At 48.2% G+C, this 14,716-nt stretch overlaps 1 protein-coding gene across 3 annotated transcripts; it reads right to left on the bottom strand.

The window, feature by feature from the left end:
* Positions 1 to 274: 274 nt before the first annotated feature.
* On the bottom strand, positions 275 to 7,895 carry B9D2 (B9 domain containing 2). 3 transcript variants are annotated; one of them, XM_014476655.2, is made up of 4 exons: positions 7,672 to 7,895; positions 7,139 to 7,230; positions 3,548 to 3,673; positions 275 to 874 (listed from the first exon to the last, which is right to left on the bottom strand). In XM_014476655.2, exons 2-4 carry the CDS (start codon positions 7,224 to 7,226, stop codon positions 561 to 563), a joined length of 528 nt encoding a protein of 175 aa, XP_014332141.1. In that variant the 5' UTR covers positions 7,227 to 7,230; positions 7,672 to 7,895; the 3' UTR covers positions 275 to 560. The 3 variants fall into 3 exon arrangements, with proteins under 3 accessions (XP_014332141.1, XP_070243755.1, XP_005890677.1); XM_070387654.1 differs by having other exon boundaries at positions 7,682 to 7,895; XM_005890615.3 differs by having other exon boundaries at positions 7,737 to 7,893.
* Between the last annotated feature and the right edge of the window lie 6,821 nt (positions 7,896 to 14,716).

The raw sequence follows: 14,716 nt of genomic DNA, 5'->3' as shown, positions 1-14,716 counted from the left end.
TCGGAGGTGGACCGCCTCGAGTGGAGAGTGGGAAACCGGGGCAGAGGGGAAGAGGGTGAGCCAGAAGCTAAGGAGCCACTGGGGAAAGGGGCACGGGGCAGGGGGAACCCCCAAGGAGTGGGGGCCCTTAAGAGCATCACCCAGAGTGGGGAAGGGGGTCAGACGCTGAGGCAGAGGGCAAGGGAAGGGGGCTTGAGGAGGAGGGTAACAGTAGGAGGAATCCCCCCACCCCTGGCCCACGTCTGACAGATGAAGGTCAAAAAAGCACCCACACTTGAAAAGCACCACACCTTTATTGAGCCCTTCCATGTGCCATTAGCTTCTCTGCACCCAACCCCTGTGAGCCCAACACACCTGCTGCCCCCATTTTACAGATGGGAAAACGAACTGGGAGCGGCAGTCACTGGGCTTGAGGCGCTAGTCAGGTTAGAAGCTGCACCAGCCTTGGCTGGGTCAAGGCATACAGTCTCCAAAGCCCATACTTCTGACCACTGCACCATCCTGCCCCTTATGGGGTGTCCCAAGATATGGCTGGGGGCCAGCCATCCTTATAGGCTCCTTCAACATTCAACCCCATAGCGATCAAAGTGGCGCAGCAGCAGGCTCAGCTCAAGGTGCACGGTGCCCCCGGAGGTGGTGTGCAGGCGATAGCGGTCAGCCCCACTGTAGATGGCATCTCCGTGCAGCAGCTGAGGCCCGCCACCCACGAAGGCCCTCGCCAGCTGCTCTCGCCAGCTGCCCAGGGGTCGCCACGTGGGGCAGTCCAGCTGGTGGGTGCCTGGACTGCTGGGCACATGGCAAAAGCCATAGCCTGCAAGCTGGCAGCGGCCGAAGCTGTCCTGGGACCACACCTGGAGATGGAGCCGGGGCCAGCCTGCAGGATAGGAGGGAGGGAGGAAAGGTAAAGGGGGACAGCCCAGCCTCTTGCTCCTGAAGAACCCAGGCCCAGTGCTTCCCTGCCAGGTTTCTGCCCCACCCTCCTCCTCTGGACTACCACAGAGCAGCCAAAGGGATCTTTCTGAACCCAGGTTCTTCCTCTGCTCAAAACCCTTCCATGATTCCCTAATGCTCTCAGTATAAAGTCCAACCTCAACATTCTAGACCCGTGAGGTCTGGCCTCTGTTGAATTCTCTGTTGGCCTCCTCCTCTGTGTCCCCACCTCTGGGGAGCCCAGTCCCCAGGTGAGGGTGTTGGGCCTTGTCCTGGATGCCTCCTTCCTTCCCTCCCCATGGCCACACCCTGTCCTCTTTCCTGGCCTCAGGGCCTTCTTTCTTGCCTTCTCATCTTTCACCTGGCAGCTGGAAGCATCTTTCTCCCCTTTCCATAGATTTCCCAGTTCCTCACTCAAGATATAGTTCAGCTCCTCACCCTATAGGCAAAGTGCTTGGGAGATCCAGCCCCATTTCACCCACCTTTCTGAGTCTCTCTGAGCTTGGCCCTGTTCTAGAAGCTGGGGATACAGCAGTGAACAGGGCAGACAAAAATTTCTGCCCTTGTGCAGCTGACATCTTAGACAACCAACACAGTAAATACGCAAATTATAGGTTATGTCAGATGGTGATAACTGCCCTGGAGAAAAATAAGCTGGGTAGGGTGGGAGTAGGCATGCAGTTTTAGAAGGCGGTGATCAAGAAAAAATTTACTGAGAAGGTGACATCGGAGGGAATGCCTAACGGAGGGAAGAGACTGGGGGCTATATGGCTATCTAGGAAAGAGTGCTCCCAGCACAGGGACAGCTAGTGCAAAGGCTCTGAGGTGGGAGCTGCCTGGTGGGACTGATGTGGCTGGAGCAGATGGGGAAGGGGAGACAGAACCAGATCAAGCAGGGCCCTGTCCTTCCATGGTAAGGCTTTGCCTTTTACCTTGAGTGATGTGGGGACCACAGAGGGTCCTAAGCAGAGAAGGAATGTGGCCTGACTTAGGTGTTCACAGGAGGGACACCTCAGTAAAGACTCTATGGTAACAGCAGAGTGAGAGGTGATGGGGGTCGGGGGAGTGATGACATTCAGGATGCATTCCAAAGGTGGAGCTAATGGGATTTCCTAATAGAATGAGAAAAGAAACGGCAAGGGTATTTGGGATCCTTAAGAGCTGAAAGAACTGTGGCCTGCCTCACCTTCCAATCCGGCACCCATGAGGCAGCCAGAGGGATCTTTTTTTTTTTTTTTTAATTGCAATCTTTTTTTTGTTTGTTTGTTTGGCTGCATCAAGTCTCAGTTGTGGCACATGGGATTTCTGTTGTGGCACTAGGGCTCGAGAGCCCACAGGCTCAGTAGTCACGTGGACCCAGCTGCCCCACAGCATGTGAGATCTTAGTTCCCTGACCAGGGATTGAACCTATCTCCCCTGCCTTGGAAGGTGGATCCTCAACCCCTGGACCACCAGTGAAGTCCCCAGAGGGATCTTTTAAAAGCAAAATCTGACTTGTCAATCACCTGCTCTGGCTCCCCAGATATGGCCTCCACTCTGTGGCCTGGCATTGAAGATCCTGCAGGGCCTGTTCCCTGTCCCCTGCCACATCACCCCTTGTAGTCTCCCTGCTCACCCTCCATCCTCCAAATACCCGACTCACCTTCCCCTTGACCCTTCCACACATGGCTTTCTGCCTAGAACCCTCTTCCATCTTTCCATTTTAATGGCTCCTACTGACTCTTCACAGCAAAGCTAAACATTCCCCCTCCTCCGGGAAGCCCTCCTTGAACTCCCCAGCAGAGTAAGGCACCTCCTCTGGGCTCCCAGAGTCCTTCAGGATCCCTCATCCAGGCCTGCCCACTCTGGGTTGCCACTCAGGGTAGCTCTTTCTCTCCCTAGAGATGATCTGTGTGGGAACAGAGCTGGGCTAGCAGGGGCTGTCTCATCACTGACATCTCCTTGGCCCCCTCTGACACAGGGCAGGTACTCAGTAACTATTATTTATATGATAGAAATATATGGCATATTTATCTAGACCATTTCCTGGAATCTACTCCTTTCTAATGACATAAATATTCCTCCAGAAAAGGTTTTCTGATACCCCTCCTCTCTCACATATTCATTTACCCTCTGAGCAGCAGAAAAGCCCTGCTTGCAGAACAGCCACTAGCCTTCACCTCTGTCTCTCTCATAACCCTCTCCCAGCTTCCTCCTTTTTTCTTCTTTTGGCTGAGCCAAGTATTGTGTGGGACCTTAGTTCCCCTACCAGGGATCAAACCCAGGCCCCCTGCATTGGAAGCACAGCATCTTAACCCCTGGACCTCCAGGAAGTGCCTCCCAGCTTCCTTCTGATGGAAGATTCTCTTGCTTTGTCTCTGTGAAAGCCACGTCTTTCTCCCCCCACATGCCCCTTGACCTTGCCCCCTTCACCCTGGCCTCTGCCCTGGTTCTAACAAACTCTAGAGCTGGCCTGGGGAGGTTTCAGCTCAGCCTCTCCAGGGCAAGTCTGGTCAGGAAAGGGACCCAAAGGCACAGGAAGCAGGGCCAGCACTTGGTGGTTCCGGTTCTGGTAGCATGGGGGTGCCGCTAACCCACCTCCAGTTAGTCTAGCCTGAGGCCCAGGCTGGGAACCCACCTTGAAGGCCTTTGGTGGCGAAGTGCAGGTCGATGGGGTGGGACCAGTAGGCCATGTCCCCTATCTGGGGGGTGTCCACCTGTGTTTGGCCCTCCCGCACTCCTGACAGGAGCTTCCATGCTGCCCCTGCAAGTGAGAGCCGGGACATGGATGAGGTCAGGGCGAGGGGTAGGAGACAGTCCTCAGGAAGGGGATCCCACTGTGGCTGCAGGACCCCCTTTCTCCCTGGAACTGGGGGTGGGTGGTGGTCAAGGGTTGCAAAGTGTAGATTCTGGAGCCAAATGTCTAGATTTAAATCCTGGCACTATTTCTTCCTGCCTAAGCAACCTTGGGCTTGTTACTTTCTCTGCCTCCGTCTTCCCATCTGTAAGGTGGGTATAATAATAATGCATCCCTCACAGGTTTGTGAGATGATTAAATGAATTAATACACACGAAGCACTAAGAAGTGTCCATGGCATAGTGCCTGCTGAATAAGTGTTGGGCATCCCTTTGCTGCTGCTGCTGCTACTAAGTCACTTCAGTCGTGTCCAACTCTGTGCGACCCCATAGACAGCAGCCCACCAGGCTCTCCTGTCCCTGGGATTCTCCAGGCAAGAATACTGGAGTGGGTTGCCATTTCCTTCTCCAATGCATGAAAGTGAAAAGTGAAAGTGAAGTCGCTCAGTCTTGTCAGACTCTTAGCGACCCCATGGACTGCACCCTACCAGGCTCCTCCATCCATGGGATTTTCCAGGCAAGAGTGCTGGAGTGGGGTGCCATTGCCTTCTCCGGGTATCACTTTATTATATTACTATTCTCATTCCACATTTAGAGGCCCTAGTCCGAGGACCAAGATGGGGCCAAGGGTGTCCTTCATGAACAAAAGCACAGAGCATATCGTGAAAGGTGCATCGTAATAGCAATCCTACCGAGGGTGACAGTCACAGCAAAAATGCACTGAGTGCTTACCAAATGCCAGACGCTGTGCTAAGCGCTCTAATAATGAATTCATTTAATCCGCCTTCTGGGACTCTTAATCCCCACCCCACCCCCTGCTTACAGATTCTCCTCCATAGCCCACAGGCCCTGCAAGGCCTGGCCTGTGCCCTGCCCCCTCCCCACCCCCACCCACCACCTTCCTGAGCTCATCTCTCATCACTTTCCTCATTCCTCACCACTCTCTGGCCTCACTGGTTCTATTTTTGTTCCACTTTTCAGGGCCTTTGCACTGGCTGTTCCTTTTGCCTAGAAAACCCTGCTCCTGGATGTCCCCAGACTTTTTTTTTCATACTTCAGGGATCAGCTCAAGTGCTATTTTCACAGAGGTCTTCTCTCTCACCCTCCTATCCCCAAACTAATCAGTCCCTCTCACATCATCTCTCAGCTCATCTCTTCCTAGGACCTAGTACACGATCTGTAATCATTGGACTCATGTCTTTATCTGTTTATTTATTCTCTGTCTCCCCTACTGTGAGCCCCAAGAGAGCACGGATCTCATAAAGTACTGGATCCCTAGGACCGCAAACCCAGATCTTGGTACACAGAAGGTGCTCGATACGTGTTTGCTGGACAAAGAAATGATCCTAGGAGGTGGGGGCTAATACAATCCTCATCTTACAGGTAAAGAAACAGACTCTGAGAAGGAATGGCACTTGGCCATTCATTCCACAAACCTTTACTGAATACCTTCTCTGTGCTAAGCACTGTTCTCCACGCTGGGCCTACAGCAGGACCGAAGCAGACCAAATCCCACAGTGGAGCTAATTCAAATGGAGCTCTGTTTTGTTTCTGGTTTGTTTGTTATTTGTTTTTGACCGTGCCTTGAAGCATGCGGGGATCTTAGTTTCTCGACCAGGGATGGAACCGGTGTCCCCTGCAGTGGAAGTGTGGAGTCTTAACCACCAGGGAAGTTCCTCAAATAGAGTTCTGACTGATAGCAGAGACCAAGCCCCTTATCTGACTGCCCCTCGGCTCTCTCTCGAGAAGAGAGAGCCTCTCCTCCCTGGCGAAGAGCCCCCCTGAAATAATAAAAATCATGTTGGTTACTGCTCCCTTCTGGGCCAAGTGAGGAAAGCAACAGACCCTGAGTCAGGATTCTCACATACAAGACTTCCTGATGCTGCTATGAAGGACAAATAGTCCCATTTTACGGACCAGGAAACTGAGGCTCTGAGAGGGAACAGCGCTTGCCCAGGGTCACAGAACAGATGAGTGGTAGGGCGCTGGAAACCGAGTTGATTCCAGGCTTGTCTTTTTCACTCAACTGGAGGATCCCAACTTCCCAGGGAATCTCAGCGACTAGTCTATCCACCAGTGAAATCACAAAGGACTCTGGACCTAAAACGATGATGATGACAATGGCCACACTCATTTCATGGACATGTATCTCTGCTAGACAACATATCCCAGGCTTAGAAACAAGAGCCCATCCAGCTGTTACACAAGCCAGGCAAGTACTTACAAGGACTTACAAATCCAGGTCCTCTTCTAAGGGCTGTTGATATTCATGTAGTCCTCATAACAACCCCATGAGGTAAATAGTGTTATTATTCCCATTGTACAGACAGGGAAATCGAGGCAAAGACAAGTGCCCAAGGTCACATAATTAATAAATAGGAGCTGGTTTTGAATCTAGGCAGTCTCTGCTCTTAACCTATCAGTACTCTGCTGCCTCTTAGGTGCTATTAGCTTCATTTTCAGACAAGGGAACAGGCTCAAAAAGGTCAAGTCCGAAGACTCCCAATTAATAGGTAAGGGAGTTTGTATTTGAGCCCAGACTTGGTGACCCGTGGCTCTATCACACTAACCACCACCCTCTACCGCCTCTGATGGAAAGGCATGAAAACTGGGACCTCCAAGGTCCCTCTTGGGCTTATGTGGATGGACTTGGATGACGATCAGAACCAGGTTTCTACGTTTTCACAGAGAAATATGAATACAGGAGGGTGGTCTCTCCTCTTAATTCCAAGATGGAAACTTCCGTTCACTTTAAGAACTCAATAAACGGAGATGGTGAAGCAAAGAATTAAGATGGGGGAGTCACCCAAGGTACCTCTAAGACAGTGAATGAAAGCCAAATAGTGTTGTTAGGGCTGTTAAATGTTTTGAGGATTGGGAGTGTGTGTTGGGGGTAGGTGGGTGTGTCAAGCCTATATCCTTGCTGTGTGTGCTAAGCCACTTCAGTCGTGTCCGACTCTTTGTGACCCTATGGACTGTAGCCTACCAGGCTCCTCTGTCCATGGGATTCTCCAGGCAAGAATACTGGAGTGGGTTGCCATGCCCTCCTTCAGGGGATCTTCCAGACCCAGGGATCAAACCCATGTCTCTGATGTCTCTTGCATTGGCAGGCGGGTTCTTTACCACTAGCACCACCATGGGAAGCCCTCAGGGAACGTGTATTGAGAGACTAGAACTCAAGAGTTCCTAGAGGTGGGATGGGAAGGGATAAGAAGGGAGCCTGAGACTCGCATGAACAGAATGTGGTTGGGGTAGGAGTCCTGAGAACTGACAGAAGCTGAGGATCAGGGACTGAGCCAAGCGGTCAAGGAAAGAAGGTGGAGCAGCTAGACTGAGAGGTTTCGGTGGGGAAATGAACCATGTCGGGGAATACCTGTGTGGACGCCCCACTTGCAGAACAGGCTACTTTCCGAGAAACCGGTGGCCCCCATGATCTGTCCGATCACGTGCACCTCAGCCATTGCCCTGAAAGGGGAAAATATAATCACAGCCTTATGAGAAAAGTATACAATTATCTCCACCTAATAAATAGGAAGACTGAGGCCCACCAAGTAAGGAGCAATACGTGGGATTCCAAGCTAGTTTCGTCAAACCACTGAGGTTGCGGTTTCAACCACGATACTAACTGCCTCTCCAGGAGAGTCTCAGAAAAATGAGGGGCGAGTAACGGACTCTCCAAGGAGCTGGCGCGTAACTCTGGCTGCCTCTAAAATAACTTCTTCCTAGGCTCAACGCCGCGGAAAGTCCCGCCCCAGGGGGCCCAATGGCTCCGCCCACAACACAAAACTCCGCCTCCCACGTCAGATTTCCGTCCCCCCCCACCCCCACCCCCGCCAAGTCCATGAGGCGCATGCGTCGCTGGGCGCCTTAGCTCCGCCTGTGAGTTCGCGCATGCGTTATTCCTACCTCAAAGTACCTAACGGTTAGGAGAGGCGAGAACGCTGGCGGGGATTGGAGTTCATGGGCCTAACCTGTCCCTCTCTCCGCAGGCGCTGACTTCCCAGGTCTGGCTCACGCCTCTCCTAGGACCTTCCTGGCAGCGAGAGAGCTGAGGCGCAGATCTCTCCGAGACCGCGCCCGCCTCCTGCCTCCCAGGTTGTTGCTGGGGCAACGGCAGCCTCCTCCCCTGGCCTTGCACCCGCCCTCCGGGTTGCTAATTGGCCCTAGCGGCATTTTGGGGGCGGGACTATGCTGTGATTGACATTTTCTTCCCCCCACCCGTCTCCATTTTTGGGTAAGAAGTCTCTCCAGCCACGATCCACGGTTCAGCCATTTGCAGCGTCGCCAGGTTGTGGCCATGTTGAGCGCGGCGAAGAAGTTTGAACACTGTCTGTCTCAGATATTCTCATAACAGAATAAGCAAATCCATCCATGCCCCATTACCCCTCAAACTGTCTCTCAACAGGGACCACAAGACAGACTTGAGCCAGAGCTAAGGGGAATCTCACGAGTTTGGATGCATCCCTTTGCCTCCTAACTGGAAATAAACTTCATCTGGTTGGCGGGGTTCCTTTTTAGAGTTCCCCCAAGCTCCTCAAAGACTGATAAATCCAACTTCCTTCTCAGAAATACCGCCCATTTCTTCATTGTTAGTGCTGATTCTGAGCAATGAGTGGGTGGGGTGGGGGAAGGGGTAAGAAATGAGGAACTGAGGCCCACTTTATCTGCAGAAAATCTTGTTTTTGAAGGCTGGACTCTGTCAGTAACTTAGGACCTTGCACAGCTCTAGGTCTCAGTTATCTCATCCATGTCATGACCCCAAGTGGAGTGACTGAGGCACTCACACGTTCTGATTTCTTGAGCAGTACCTTCTCCACCCTCCAACTCCAGTTGAACCTTAGTTTCTGCCTTATTCCTCCAGCCCAGACCAGGAGTCCAAAGGGAACTTATTCCCCTACTTATTGTAAAACGGGGACAGCAAAAGTTAGAGTCACCAGCTCAAAGTTATAGGGAGGGGGGCAACATTTCAATGGGATAGTGTCCTGGATTGTGTGCAGGTTAGAAAGGATTTTCCAGACATGAGGCAGAATGAGAGGAGGATAGAGTTTATTCGAGAGGGAGATGCCCTTAGAACAGCAGGCCTACCTCCTGACAGAGCACGGAGAGCTGACTGTTAGAACAGCAGGCCGGCTCAAGAGAGCCAACGCCTTTCATCGGCTAGTAGCCAATTTTTATAGCCTCAAGACAAAACTCCTGCTGGAAGGGTGGCATTAGGCGATTGGTTAGGATGCTATAGGGTGAATAATGGAGTGGGTGTTTTTACCTAATATGGGATCAAGGAATTGAGTGGCTTAGATCTGGGGGGCGCTCATGGCAATGGTTGCTATGGGGGCTCTGGTCAGTTCCTGAGATGACCTTAGTACAGGCCTTCACATTTGTGGACTTGGTACAAGGCTTTACACCTGTGACCTTGGTGTAGGGCTCCACAGATAGTATTTATATAGAAAAAAAAATAATTCAATATGTATATAATTCGATAATATTTCACTAATAGGTATATTTGAAAGCTACCATTTATCAAGTGATTTCTCTGTGCCAGCCACTGTAAACTGATTGTTTTGCAAGCATGATCTTTAATCCTTAGATATCCCATGTGTGTGCTCAGTCGTGTCTGACTGTTTGCAACCCTTTGGACTGTAGCCCTCCAGGCTCCTCTGTCCATAGGGATTTTCCAGGCAAGAACACTGGAGTGGGTTGCCATTTCCTTCTCCAGGGGATCTTCCTGACCCAGAGTTCGAATCCATGTCTCTTACATTGGCAGGTGGATTCTTTACCACTGCACCATCAGGGAAGCCCACAGATATCCCACAGGGTGGGTAATTATCAGTTTTATTTAAGAAGAAGAAATTAGGGCAAAATGATTTATCCTTAAACCAAATCGACCATAGTTCTGTCTTGAGCTACGTGCTCAGTTGCGTCCGACTCTTGTGACCGCATGGACTGTAGACTGCCAGGCTCCTCTGTCCATGGAATTTTCCAGGCAAGAATACTGGAGTGGGTTGCCAGTTCCTACTCCAAGGGATCTTCTTGACCCAGGGATCAAACCCACATCTCCTGCATTGGTTGGTAGATTCTTTACCACTGTGCCACCTGGGAAGCCCATAGTTCTCTCTCACTCTGTCCCAAAACTTTATGTTCTTCACCTCCTGCTGTCTCACTTCTCTTGGATACACATCTCATCTCCTAGTATCAAAGGAATATGGAGGTCATGGGTGTCATCCTCAACTCCAACACGTCCCATGTCCAGCCAGTCATCAAAGTCCTATACATGGGACTCACCTGGTGGTCCAGTGGTTAAGACTCTCTGATTCCATTTCACTGGGCACAGGGTTCGTTCTCAGGTCTCAGAACTAAGATCCCACATGCCACACAGCATGGCCCCAAAACAAACAAACAGAAGTCTCATAAAAAGCTCCTTCTTAAATATTTTTTCTTCAGTTGGTTTCTTTCCCACTGGTAATGTTAGTGATTAAGAAAATGCTTCCCAGTTCACCTACCTGGATTTAAGTCTTAGTTCTGGCCCTTCCGTTTGACCTTTAGCCTCTCAGTTCCCTCGTCTGTAACAGGAGAATGAATAATGGTACCCACTGTGTTAGATTATGGTCAGAATTTAATGAATGTATGAAGCTGGACATTTAAAACATGTCCACAGATTCTTGACACTCCTTTCACTAGGTGGTGGAGCCTGCCCCTCTTGAGTATAGGCTGTACTTTGTAACTTGCTCCAGTAGCTCCTGGTACAGTTGTTACTGTGTGACTTCTGAGACTAAGCCATAAAAGGCATTGAGGATTCCACCTCCATTTCTCTCTTGCATGGCTCACCTTGAGAGAGCCCAGCCACCACAATGCGACAGCAGGGAAGCAGCCAGCAGAGAGACCCAAATGGGGAAGAACCAAAGCCAAACAAACCAGCACCATGTGAGAGACCCATCTTGGAAGGAGATGGTTCAGCTGCAGCAACGCTTCAGGTGACTATTGCAGCTGGCCACCATGCCAGCTGTAACTTCATGACACCCTGACCCAGAGTCAGCCCACAAACCGATCAACAGATTCCTGACCAACAGAAACTATGTCTGATGGTAGTATTTGTTGTTTTAACCCACTAAAGTTTTGGAGGATTTTGTTATGCAGCAATAATAACAATGTAAATGACTAATAATAATAATACAACTGCCCAATGAATTTAGGGTAGTGCCTGGCACATAAGAAGCACTATAAATGTTTATTATTATTGATGGTTTTTACTGTTCATGTTGTTGTTACTGAGACAGCACATTTTACATATTTTTTACAAGAAGCACACTGAGTATCTCTTTATGTAGTTTTTATTCTTAAAGTCTTTTAAATTGTGAGAACATACTCATAAAATTTACCATTTTATCCATCTTTAAGTGAACAGTTCAGTGGCCTTAAGCACATTCACATAATTGTGCAATGTCTCTAGAACTCTTTTCATTTTGCAAAACTGAAACTGTACCGATTAAACAAAAACTCCCACTCCTCCCTCCCTTCCTCTAGCCCCTGGAAACCCCCTATTTACTTTCTACTTCTATGAATTTGACTACTGTAGGTACCCCATATGAGTGGAATCAATATTTGTCCTTTTATGACTGGGTTTTTTCATTTAGCATAATTTAGCATAATGTTCTCAAGGATCAGCCATACTGTAGTGCATGTCAGAACTTCCTTGTGTTTCAAAATTATATGGCAATTATTTATTTATTTTGAAGCATCGTTGACCTCCAACACCATGTTAGTTCCAGGTGCACAACATAATGGTTTGGTATTTCTATACATTACAAAGTGGACATCACAGAATTTCCTTCCTTTCTAAAGTTGAATAATATTCCATTTTAGAAATACACTCTGTTTTCTTTATCCATTCATCTAGTTGAGTTGCTTCCACCTTTGGGCTATTGTGAATACAGCTACTATGAACATGGGTGTATACACACATCTCTTTAATACCTTGCTTTCAGTTCTTTTGGGTATGCACCCAAAGAAGTGGAATTGCTGGATCATGTAGTAATTCTATTTTTAATTTTTGGAGGAAATGCTGTACTCATTATTAGAGTGACTGTTCATCCTCTTTTATATCTTGGCTTTTTTTTTTTTTTTTGGCCAAGCAGAGTGGCTTGTGGGATCTTAGTTCCCTGACCAGGGATTGAACCCAAGTCCTCGGCAGTGAAAGAGCCTAGTCCTAACCACTGAAACACAGGGAATTTCCACATCTTGCATTTTTCACTCAGTGATACGTCTTGGAACGTTATCCATATCTTTAGATAGAACTCACATTTTCAAAAATAAATGTTTGGCAGTATATGTACAGAAAAGTGCACAAATCATAAGTGAACAGCTGAATTAAATTTCATTAACTGAACATACTTGGTAACCAGAAATCAACTCATGAAAAGAACATGACTAACTTCCAAGGATGCCCTTCATGCCTCATCCAGGATGTCCCCAAGGGAAACCACTAACTGGACTCCTAACAATATGCATTAATTTTGACTGGTTTTGTACTTTATATAAATGAAATCTCGCAGTATGTATTACTTTGTGTCTGCTGTTCCTTGCTCAGTGCTTTGTGAAATTTATCCCATGCCATTGCACGTGGCTGTAGTTCTTTCATTCTCATTGCTATATAGTTTCCTCTGTGTGAAGATGCTATACTTTATCCATCTATTGATGGGAACCTGTTTTCCGGTGGACATATGTTCATATCTTATTGGACTGGAATTGCTGGGTCATTAGGTGGCTCACTAGTAAAGAATCCACCTGCCAGTTCAGAAGACCCAAGAGACATGAGTTTGATCCCTGGGTTGGGAAGATCCCCTGGAGAAGGAAATGGCAACCCACTCCAGTATTCCTGCCTGGAAAATACCATGGACAGGGGAGCTGGGCAGGCTACGGTCCATGGGTCACAAAGAGTCAGACATGACTAAGTACACACACGCACACACAAGATATGTTCAGCTATAGAAGAAACTGCCCAGTTTTCCTAGTGGTTGAACCAATTTGAATGCTCATTCAGCCTAGTGGTTGAACCAATTTTAGATGTATGAGAGTTCCCCTGCTCCACATCCTTACCAGTACTTCCTGGTGGCTTCTTCTATCATTTAGCCATTCTGATGAGGGTGTATTGGTATCACATTGTGATTTTAATTTGCATTTGCCTGATGATTAGTTGGGTAATTTTTAAATGTTCATTGCTACCTTGGATTTCCTCTTTTTGTGAAGTTTTGTTCAACTTTTCACTTGATTTTCTTTTCATATATATATATGTATGTATATACACACATATACATACACATATGTGTTACATATATGTATACACATATACAGATATTATATTCATAATATTATTTTAACAGTAAAATTCTCCAAGAACTAGAGGATTTTCCTATATAACCATAATACCAGTTTAACATTTCCCCAAGTATCAATTTAATATTGATAGAAAACTATCATCTAATTCATAGTTTGTATTCAAATTTCTCCCTTTGTCCCAATAACACACCTTGTCACCATCTGCTCTCCATCTGGGGTCACACTTTGTGTTTATTTGTCATGTTGCTCTAAGTAAGTAAGTGTTAGTTGCTCAGTTGTGTCTGACTCTGCAACCGCATGGACTGCAGCCCACCAGGCTCCTCTGTCATGAGATTTTCCAGGCAAGGATACTGGAGTAGGTTGCCATTTCCTTCTCCAGGGGATCTTCCCAACCCAGAGATCGAACCCAGGCCTCCTACATTGCAGGCAGATTCATGTTTCTTTGTGTGCGGGCTAAGTCGCTTCAGTCATGTCCGACTCTTCGCAACCCCACAGACTGTAGCCCGTCAGGCTCCTCTGTCTATGGAATTTTCCAGGCAAGAATACCAGAGTGGGTTGCCATGCCTTCCTCCAAGGGATGTTCCCGACTCAGGGACTGAACCGGAGCCTCTTATGTCTCCTGCATTGGTAAGTGGGTTCTTTACCACTAGTGCCACCTAGGAAGCCCGTCATGTTTCTTTGGTCACATTTAACCTAGAACAGGCTGCCGACTTTTAGATTTTTATGTTTTTGTTTTCATGACACTGACATTTTAAAAATATATATTTAATTTGGCTGCATTAGGTCTTAGCTGTGGCACGTAGGCTCTCTAGTTGTGGCACATGGGCTCCAGAGTGTGCAGGCTTCATAGTTGCAACTCACGAACTTAGTTAATCCTTGGCATCGTCCCCTGCATTGCAAGGTGGATTCTTAACCACTGGACCACCAAGGAAGCCCCAATACTGACATTTTTGAAGAGTTCAGATCAGCTACTTTATAAAGTGTCCCTCGATTTGGCTCTGCCCCATGTGTTCTCATGATTAGATTCAGATGATGCATTTTTGGCAGAAGCATCATAGAAATGATGTCATGTCCTTCCTTTTCAAGTACACATCAGTAGGCACACGAGGTTGATCAGCTCCAATACTGATGATGTTCACTTCCACCACCTGATTTAAGTGGTGTCTGCTGACGTTGTCCGTTAATACTGTTTTTCCCCTTTGTAATAAGTTATCTGTGGGGGGATCCTTTGAGACTAAATATATGTCCTGTTCCTTATCAAACTTTCACTCAGTGGCTTAGGCTTCTGTTAATAATCCTGGCTGGGATTTCATGTTCAGTATTTCAGGACCATCACAAAGCCCAAGAACCCTGGAAGGGGCAGGGAGACTGTACAAGGCTGATGGTGGCCAGAGAATGTAGTGAAGTGACTAAATCTCTAGGGTGCGGGACTTCCCTGGTGGTCCAGTGGTCAGGACTTTGCACTTCCACTGCAAGGGGTGCAGATTCTATCCACGGAATAAAATTCTGCATGCAGATGACCAAAAAAAAAATCTCTAGGGTGGCCTAGGGGGTCAGGGGGCCCCATGTTGCTCAGGGATTCAGTAAAAATCAGTAAATTCAGCCTCAGTAAAATGTATTG

The sequence above is a fragment of the Bos mutus genome, chromosome 18, assembly GCF_027580195.1.
Source record: "Bos mutus isolate GX-2022 chromosome 18, NWIPB_WYAK_1.1, whole genome shotgun sequence".
Classification (NCBI taxonomy): domain Eukaryota; kingdom Metazoa; phylum Chordata; class Mammalia; order Artiodactyla; family Bovidae; genus Bos; species Bos mutus.
The sequence above is the reverse complement of the archived record's forward strand: the minus strand, read 5'-3'. Positions and strand labels throughout refer to the sequence as shown.

Bases quoted from the DNA above. Each gene is read 5' to 3' on its own strand.
- B9D2 (XM_014476655.2), bottom strand. From the start codon at position 7,226: ATGGCTGAGGTGCACGTGATCGGACAGATCATGGGGGCCACCGGTTTC. The intron at 3,674-7,138 runs GTATTCCCCGAC...TCTCACTTGCAG, and splicing joins CAAGTGGGGCGTCCACACAG to GGGCAGCATGGAAGCTCCTG. The intron at 875-3,547 runs GTGGGTTCCCAG...CCTATCCTGCAG, and splicing joins CGCCACCAAAGGCCTTCAAG to GCTGGCCCCGGCTCCATCTC.